This window comes from Daucus carota, chromosome 5 (genome assembly GCF_001625215.2).
Source record: "Daucus carota subsp. sativus chromosome 5, DH1 v3.0, whole genome shotgun sequence".
In the NCBI taxonomy this organism is placed as follows: domain Eukaryota; kingdom Viridiplantae; phylum Streptophyta; class Magnoliopsida; order Apiales; family Apiaceae; genus Daucus; species Daucus carota.
The window spans coordinates 27,996,299-28,005,858 of NC_030385.2; the positions used below are offsets into that span (position 1 = coordinate 27,996,299).

At 37.5% G+C, this 9,560-nt stretch overlaps 1 protein-coding gene and 1 non-coding gene across 2 annotated transcripts; one reads left to right on the top strand and one right to left on the bottom strand.

Moving 5' to 3' along the window:
• Positions 1 to 1,358: 1,358 nt before the first annotated feature.
• TRNAG-GCC (transfer RNA glycine (anticodon GCC)) lies at positions 1,359 to 1,429 on the top strand. The gene has a single exon. It is a non-coding gene; the product is annotated as a tRNA-Gly (tRNA).
• A 192-nt stretch (positions 1,430 to 1,621) lies between these two features.
• Positions 1,622 to 6,490, bottom strand: LOC108224048 (RNA polymerase sigma factor sigF, chloroplastic). Its single transcript, XM_017398594.2, has 9 exons — positions 6,190 to 6,490; positions 4,879 to 5,021; positions 4,546 to 4,673; positions 4,225 to 4,428; positions 3,845 to 4,103; positions 3,527 to 3,757; positions 3,043 to 3,183; positions 2,648 to 2,848; positions 1,622 to 2,138 (listed from the first exon to the last, which is right to left on the bottom strand). Exons 1-9 carry the CDS (start codon positions 6,290 to 6,292, stop codon positions 1,845 to 1,847), a joined length of 1,704 nt encoding a protein of 567 aa, XP_017254083.1. The 5' UTR covers positions 6,293 to 6,490; the 3' UTR covers positions 1,622 to 1,844.
• Between the last annotated feature and the right edge of the window lie 3,070 nt (positions 6,491 to 9,560).

Below are 9,560 nucleotides of genomic sequence, written 5' to 3' on the forward strand. Positions count from 1 at the left end.
GGGCTTTCGTGGTGTGTCAGAATGTACGAACCGATCATTTCTAGCCATAGCTTACTAATGACTCACTCACCACCCTCGTATACACTAGTCACTGTCAGTTTATATTTTTTACTCTTACGCTCATCATTTTACTGCGCTACATATATTGCATCAAGATGTACTAAAACTCCCGTTTAGTCTAGAGGCAGTACCGTGGTACTATGAGTATACGACTGATACATGCCCATCTATTTTATTGGTGCAGGTTCGCTTTCCGTGATCATAATATTTACAGTTTTTCTATTGTGCGTCTAAATTAACAATCTGTTTTTAATTAGGTGCTGGATTTTTTAATGATTCTAATCATATTAATGATGATAATCTCCGCCTATATATACAAAAAATCTGCATCAACAAAAATGTGTTATTTAAATATAAGGCAATTGTATGGGCACAAGCTAAAAAGACCCTCGTATTACAAATAAGAGATATACACACGCAGAGAATGATGAATGAGAGCATACATCATACGACAATCAACCCACCCTCATGGTCTTCATAGATAAAACTTGCAAAAATGGTTGTGAATGCATAATGAACACAAATGCAGATTTGCGGAAACGAATACATCTTTAAAAAATTGTGTGCGGCAGATCCCAAATGCATTAGATAAAACTTGAATGTGAATTCTATACATGCAATCAATTGAATGATCTACTTTAATAATATATCTGATGACAAGCAATTATGCTAATGAGTGTAACGTCACATGATCGGCTTTAATAAATAATATAGTACAAAAATGTCCGAATGTAAAGTAGAAGGACATGAGAAGCTAGGTATAGCTAGGTATTGTAGCAGAGTTTTGTGTTAGTGATGGTTATGCATCTGGTGAGAGATATATATATATATATATACAATTAGTAGCTTAGGAGAAGAAAGGGGCCATAGGACAGCAAGCAACATGCATGAGATGGAGCCAGAAGAACAGTGATTGCAATGAATACAAGGAAGCAATGATTGTGGCAAAGCATTAGTAGTGTTTGTGCACGGTTGCAGCTTGCACCCATGACTTCACGCCTGTGTCTACTACCTAACCCCGGCCCCTTTGGCGAGCCACTCTTGTCAGAGATTTCCCTCTCTACCAACCATACATACCACCTCTTTTTACATGTTATTTAAACAGAGACCAAATCTATAATGTTACTTGTGTGGTCTCACAAAAAAGTTGGTTGAGGTTCCCAGAATTCACAATACAAAATTCATTAGTGTTTTAACTGCACTCTCTATTTCCTGAATCCTGAATACAAAATTAACTCGGATTGGGCAGGTAGTTTTACAATCATTGGTATAATCCATTTTTAACTTTATTTGCAGAAGCACCAGTGGTCTAGTGGTAGAATAGTACCCTGCCACGGTACAGACCCGGGTTCGATTCCCGGCTGGTGCATTGTTTTTGAATGCATAGACATCACAACCTTCTGATAGTAATTTCTTTTCTTTTTTTTTTTACAGAACCTGGCCTCGGTATTCGGTAACGCACATAGATATGATGTTGCTTGCTTTAAACAACATATAAGTGGCTACTAACAAAGCAAAGAGTTTATTCAAATAAGTTTAAATTATGAGAAAGCAGCAGGGCTAGTAAATAAAATATAAAATTGAAAATTGATATATTCATTAGTTCCCTGTACATTGGTATGGCTCTATAACACCAACAAAAGTTATCAACAGAAGGTAGACATTCAAAAAATATTATCTACATTATTCACTTGCACCATTGCACTCTTCTTATGAGACAGTACCAGGATTCGTCTCATCCCCGAGTCCAACCTAAACTAGTGAAGTGATTAACAAGTGAAATTTTAATTCCTAAAAAGCAACTCTTCATAGGCAGCCAAACCTTCACTCTCTAGATGCTGCCTCAGTTTGTATAGCGATCGGCTTTCTAGCTGTCGCACTCGTTCCTTGGACAAACCAAAAACATCACCTATGTCGGACAGCGTTTTTGATTTACCTCCTAAAATGCCGTATCTCAGCTGCATAATTTTCCTCTCTTTTGGATTAAGGACACCGAGTAAGTTGCGTACGTGTTGCCTCATAAGTTGCTTTTCCACAGCCTCTTTTGGGGTCTCAACTGCCTTGTCAGCAGTAATTTGCTGTTGAAGTAGAAAAAGTGGTTACTCCATGAGATAAAATGGTGATATCATTTACTCATGCTAGCCAGTAACAGTATTGAGAACTTTCTAGTCAAAAGACCATTTCAACATGCATATGTTCAGACGTACGAACACACACAAAACAGATCTGATCATCAGGACTCTGAAACACTTGCTGCAACAATTATCATTCAGATTAATCTACTGACGACCTAGTGTCCTGAGATTACAGTATATACAGGTCAAGTGATGGCTTGATAGGTGATGTCATCTTTACATGTGCTTTAAGAAAATGTAGTATAGGGAAGATATGTCCTCAACTTATTAGGCTATGACACAGACACCAAGGAACAGAGACAGACAACATAATGACACACGGGGAAGGACATCCACATGAAACACATGTTTTCAAACCGATAAGTGCAAATGCACTTTAAAAAACTTCAGTAGAACTCCATACAACCAAGTGCATTTAAGAACAAATGGCGATCAAGGAAACCAATGACTACCTGATATGTGGTATTCTGTTCTGCCCACACAGCCTGTTCCATTGAAAGAGGCGTTCTTACTACACATAGCAGTCTTTGCAACTTATCAACTGTGATTCCACAACGAGCTGCAATTTGCTCTTTGGTTGGACGATGGTGCCCTTCTTGGATGCATTGTCTCTTTGCTTCCGTTACTTTGTACAGTAGTCCATATACACTGTCCTGCACAGTCCATCCATACACATTCAAAAATTAAACTAAAAAGGTAACCTTAATAGTCAGTACCATATCACTTGCTGCTCGGTTTCTTGTTTTTGTTGATTCATCCTTAAAGAACTAGTGTGCACTTAATATGGATACACACGAGGGACTCGGGGGCTCAAAACATAATAATAATAAAAAAGAAATGAACTTACCGGCAAACGGATTGTCCTAGAATGTTGAAAAATAGACTTCCTAATTGACTGTCGTATCCACCAGTAAGCATAAGTAGCAAATCTGCAGCCAGCTTGGGGTTTAAACTTTTTGATACTCCACATCAAGCCCATGCTTCCCTCCTGCAAAGTAAGGGGAAAAATTACTTCTTGACACTATTGCAGATACTTCAAGCAAGTGCATCTACATTCAATAATTCTGCAACCACTAGGTAGCAGCAAGAGTTATAGTTCATGTGCACACAACACATGAAATATCTGTCTATGTGGCACATGCATTGATTTTACCCAGAGGTGTTGGCCACATCCTACGAACCATGCAATTCCAGATTCAGTAATCTTATTACTTTCATAGAATTTCAGGTCATGTTAAAACATGGAGTTTCACTGGCCTAATGCTAAAAAAGTCATTATAGAAAATTCTAGTGTGTAGTACGAAGTGTACAAAGAGTTCATATTCAATCACCTGCAATAAATCCTGAAGATTAAGCCCACGGCCGTTGAACTGCTTTGCTATATGAACCACTAATCGGAAGTTGGCATATATTAACTTCTCCCTGCTCTTGTTACTACAGTGCATTTGCGACTTCAAGGCTCGACAAGTAAGCCCAACAGCATCAGCCCATTCAACCAGAGTTGGTTCACGCCCAAACTGAGCATGTAGCCTACCTTTCACTTCCTCTAATCTCATCAACTCCTGATACATATATATATTCAAAATCCTCAAAGCATCAAGAATTCCAGTTAATCAAAATCGCAAGTCATAACATTAGAATAAACCAACCTGTATGTGAACAATCAACTCTGATTCTTCTTTGGCAGTCAACAGTTTTTTGGTTTCTGGAACCCATGTGAATAATCGGAGAGGATCATCAGAATCAGATGCCTTACTTTTACTTCTAGGATGGTTGACTCTTTTATCTTGAAACATTTCTCTTTTCTCAGGATACCTTCTTTTCTTAGATTGTCTCTCCAGACGACGTGTTGACCTTACAGTCCTGGCCTGCTCGCCCGAGAAACCGGCCGATGTCATAGATCCTAAACTGAGCAAATACTTAAGACATCAATCTCCAAATAAAACTGGGTGTGAAAATATACTCAAATACAAATGCTGCCGGAAGGAAAGAGATCCATGACAAAGACCACAAGAGATGCAACAGCTACCTTATGGTACGGGATTCCTCGAGATTAGCGCCAGATGGTTTATGGTCTTCAGCTAATAAGACGGCCTTTTTAGAGGCTTGCAAAGCTTCTTTTGCAAGGGCAAGCACATCACATGGTTCAACTCCTGTAGACTTATTAATTGCACCACCACACTGATCACTAAAAGTTGAGGATGGCATACTTCCTGTCTGCGAGGATGGTAATCTGCCAACAAACGCAAAACTATTTTAAATGTAGTTCAGAAAACAGACTGGTAAAAATACTCTATAACAAGAACAATTTTAAATATATGTAAATAAGATCTTTTATGGTTATTCTTACAAATACCATAAACCTTGCCGCTGCAGCAATTGCTGTTGGAATTCATGAAGAAAATTATCCGGATCAACAGTGCTATTCTCTTCGTGTACTGTGAATCCGGTTTTGAGTTGTTCCCCATCCAATGTTTCCTTTTAAAAGGAAAAGAACAATGAGATACAGACTAAACTCTTCAGTTACACTAAAACCGCATTTTACTTGATATTACAGAGAGCTTCCAAGTTTAATATGGTGAAACTTATACTGGTTCACTTCACCTTTTTCTCTTACCCAAAGAGAATTTAATGTAAAATTCATGCTAAGTAATGTCAAGAGGTTTGCACCATAGAGCTTCACCTGGTATGTTTTGTCTATCTGCAACAAAGGCTTAACGTCATCTGGCTGCACCTGAGTACACGCAGAGGAAGGGAAAGTTGGAGCTAAAGATGTAGTTTGCACTGAGTTAAGTACATGAGTAGGTTGTTCATGTAGCTTCAGAGCTGCCAAAACAAATTAATAATAAAAATATAAACTTATCGTCTGAAAACTCAAACCCATAAATTGAATGTAAGTCAGAAAATCTGAAAATGTCAGTAACAAAAAGATAATAGATACCAAAAATGAATTCCATTACTAAAAACAATATGAAAGTGTGTTTTTTCTTTTGAAATTTAGGCCATTAATAAAAATAATGTATACATAACTGCAAGGTATAATAGTAAGATGTACCAACTCACCCGATGAAATTCAACAAGCAACTTAGAGGATCATATATCGTTAACAATAACCGAATGTAGCAAACAAACCTTCCATAAAAATTACTTGACAGAATCACTGTTATCATATAATTGCAGACATTGCCATATTCAGATTACTTTTATCATCATAATTACTTCTAGTCGTTTATCAACATACTTGGCAACCGTTTTAATAAGAGTATTAGAGATGATTTCAATAAAACCAATACTAGTTTGAGCACACACTGTAGGATTGTCTTTACTGAAATCATCGCTAGTACTCAAATTACTTTTGCATATTAACTTTAGCTCCCATCGGGGTACATTTGACCCCTCACTGTTGATATAATTGTAGACATTGCCATTTCAAATTAGTTTTATCGCCATAATCTAGTCGCATATCAACATACTTTGGCAACCGTTTTAATACGAGTACTAGTGATTATTTTAACAAAACCTATACTAGTTTGAGCACACACTGTAAGTACTCGAATTACGTTTGCATATTAACTTTTGCCCCCATCGGGACACATTTGACCCCTTACCCTGATCATCCCCCCAGTTTATATAGGTTAATTTTGGACATAAACCTCATAATGGGAAATTTTAGTTCCCTCTGATAATCACTAGCATGACATATTCTGTGCACAAACAAGTCCCGGAATTTAATATTCTTTAACAGTCTGGAAAGAAAATCATTAAGGGAACAATTAATAGCCACTTTGCACAACCAAAATGAAGAAATCAAGCTTGTTTACTCATTGAACAGTAATATAATGCTACACTCAGCAAAAGGCTTACTCAAATACACCAAAATAAACAAAATAACAAACAGGTACTCTACTTAAATCCCAACAATTAACAAAAAAGAAAAAAGAAATCTAAAGCGAAATAACTATAAAAAAAACTTAAAAGGAATATAAATTTGTACCTGAAGAAAAAAGTTTAGGCAATGAGCGAGGAGGGAATTGAGAGGAAGAAGAAAGCAAGCTTTTTGATGCCTCCATTGAAGTATATAAACTCTGTACATACATATTCAACTCATGTATATATTATATAATGATTGGGGTGTTAAAGATGATTGAATTGTGTGTATATAATCAAGAAGAGGGAGAGGAATGAATGGCAGGCACTGTAAATTTAATGGGTTGAGCTGAGCCTTTCAAACAGGATGAGATTCTTGATTCTTGGGATTCTATTACAGTAATGCCCTCCTCACCAAGTATCATCTTGTGTTCTTATTTCTGTCCTTTCCTATGTTTTAATATCTTCAAGCCCAGGCCCAAGTTTGTTCATGAACAGTGTATTGCAGTGCTAACATAGCCCAACAAGGCCTTTGAAGTTTATAGAATAAGAATCCAATAATACTCACTCCGTTACTGTTTGTTTGCATTGGATAGTCATGGGATAGACAATTTGACACTAACACGAAACGAAACGACACGAAAACAATGGATATGAGTTTTGATTTTTGATATACGAAACACGAAATTACACGATAGATTGCGTGTTGGATATGGGTTTTCATTTTGGGTACACGAAATACACGAAAGTATACGAAATATTTGTACATAAATTTTATTATATATATGTTATAATATATTAAATATATAATTGTGTGAAATATATATATTTATATGTATATGTAGATATATATTAGAGATATATTAACAAATTTGTAGATAATTATATACAAGCATAAATATATCATTCATATTTAGTAAAATTATACTGGAAAATATATATTAAAAATATTTTTTGATTAAAATTATATTAATATTTATATATATAATATACACGAAAAGTACACGAAAAATACACGAAATGTTTCGGATCGGATACGGGTTTCAAATTAAGTACACGAAATTAATAACGGGTGGATACGGGATTCACCTTTGAGTACACGAAACACGAAAATACACGAAAAGAAAGTATACGAAACGAAACGATTGACACCACTTGACATACATATGAAATATTTTTTTTTTGATTTATTTTTAAATTTTATAAATATTTAAATATTAAATTTTTATTGAGAAAAAATTATGAACTATATATTATAAAAATATTTAAGTACTGTGTCAAGTCCTTTCTCCAAAATAACGGATCCAGGATACGGAAAGAGTACAACACAGTGAAATTGAGAACATGTCTCAAACAGAGAATATCGGACTTGATATTCATCAATACACATACTGTTGCGTTAGGAAATCGGTATTACATATAGGTATCGCGACAAACATTATTGTTCATGTTTTCCGATATTCCAATCAAAGTGGTGGTGAATGATGCGTTTTGGTAGGCGTAATGGAGGTCCATGCAAAGAAACATCATCATTATCACTCTTGCTAAATAGAAGATGCTGTATCTAAAATTCTTCAATGGATACATAGTGTATTTAAATTTACATTATTAACCTTTGACAGGAAAAAAGGTTTTAAATTAATTAAAATAGGGAAAATGCTAGTGATGGTGTAATTTGTGTCTTAGTCCCTTTCTCTCTCCTCTTTTTTTCCTTTATATACTTTCTTCTTTCCTGAGTCATCTTTTTCTTTTCTTCTCCTCTTGACACATTGGCTCCTCTATAACTAGAGTAGGTGACCAGGATAGATGAGTGGGATAGGCAGGCAGGTGAGTCAGAGGGTGGGAGACAGGTGTTGCTTTAATAGGCCATGGTGTAATATGTGGGGCCCAGTTCATGGTCTTCTTAGGACGCGCTGCGGTCCCTGCGATGCCTGCAATACCTGCGGTTAGGAGGGGTCCTTCGGGTCTTGCAGTTCTTACGAAGTGGTCCGCAAATTTAGTCCATCATTTTGCCCTCGTGGTGAGGGGGCCTTCTTTAGGAGGCCCCGCCGTGCCTCCTTTGTTTGTATCATTGCTTTCGTTTTAGTGTTGTTTTCGTTTCTTTCTTCCTCCCCTCCCCTTTTTTTTCCTTTCCCCCTCTCTTTTTTTCTTTCTGTTTGCAATGTCCTGTTTGCAATATTTGATTTTGTCTGTGTCGTTCATATATTTATCCGCTCATACGTGTTATGTATATATATTATTTATTATTTACATATTTTTCTTTTTTACCGTGGGTAAGGAAGTTGAATTGTGTGTTAGAATGCACCACTGTCAAGAGTGAGTGGGGGGCCCCACAATTAACTTTATGGGGGTCTGAGATTTTGTTTATGTGTAAGCGTGTTTATATGTAAAACTCCGTGCTTATTTCTTTTGTTTATTGGGCCTTTTTGAAAGAGAAGTTGGAAGTTGGAGAGTCAAGTTCGAGCAGATAGAGTTTTTCGGAGAGGGTTTTCGATCGGGAGCCGATTTCGCCTCTAATCATTCAGGTAAAATATTATGTACCTATTTGTTCTATGTATTTCTTCTTCTTTTTGTGCTTTCTGCTTTGGGTGTTTGCTTGCATGTGGTCTTTTCTTCTTCTTTTCTCTTTTGGGGCGGAGATTGGAGGGGGGGGATGTCGGTGAGAGATTGTTGATCTGTTTTCCTATTTTGGTTTATTTTTGGATGCTCTGAGGACTGACAGACTGGGTTGGGGGTGTTTGGCTGTTTTTCGTAATTTTTTGTAGATATAATCGAGCGGGAAGGATGGCTAAACGTAAGGTGAGGGTTATGGATGTGGAGGATCTTAGCGTTACAGACTCTGAGAATGAACTATTGTCCGCTTCTGACAGTGTAGGGGACGATTCTGACGGGGGTAGTTCGGAGAGTGGTAGTATTTCGGTGGGATCCCATGGGGAGGAGGATTATTCGAGTGACGAGGTTCCCATCCGTGAATTGGTTCGTGGGAGGTCTCAAGTTGTTGGTGTGAAGCGGAAGGCGGACGAAGTTGTCGGGGGCAAAGGGAATGAAAAATTGGAGGGGTTGGAAGCTTCGGCGGCAATGAGGCCGAAGGTTCTACAGATTCCAACGCGTAGTTGTTTGGGAGATGCTTCGGGTTGGCTGGATTGTGTTGAGAAGTTTGTGAGGAGTCCGCCGGGATTTCAGAGGGAGGAGTATTTTAAGTCGTATGGAGCGGCTTGCTGTCATGAGTCGGCGCCGGAAGAGGTTTCAGATGAGTTGTTGAGCGAGGAATTGGGGAAATTAGAGCACATTAATAAACCTTGCAACCTCGACCCTGCTTATTTTTCGGTGGTGAGGGCTGCTTTTCAAATTCCTCCGACGTATGAAGTGAGGATGCCGGAAGTTGGAGAGATGATATATCATCGTGGCGGAGATATGTGGGTGGGCATTCCTTTGGAGCATTTCCGGGCTGGATTACGTTTACCACTGCATAGGTTTTTTCACACTCTCTTTACTGAT

Excerpts from the sequence above, each read along its gene's own strand:
- LOC108224048 (XM_017398594.2), bottom strand. The coding sequence starts at position 6,292 with ATGTATGTACAGAGTTTATATACTTCAATGGAGGCATCAAAAAGCTTG. Across the intron at positions 3,758-3,844 it reads AGTTGATTGTTCACATACAG|GAGTTGATGAGATTAGAGGA; the intron begins GTTGGTTTATTC and ends TATATGTATCAG. Across the intron at positions 3,184-3,526 it reads ATCTTCAGGATTTATTGCAG|GAGGGAAGCATGGGCTTGAT; the intron begins GTGATTGAATAT and ends CTTACTTTGCAG.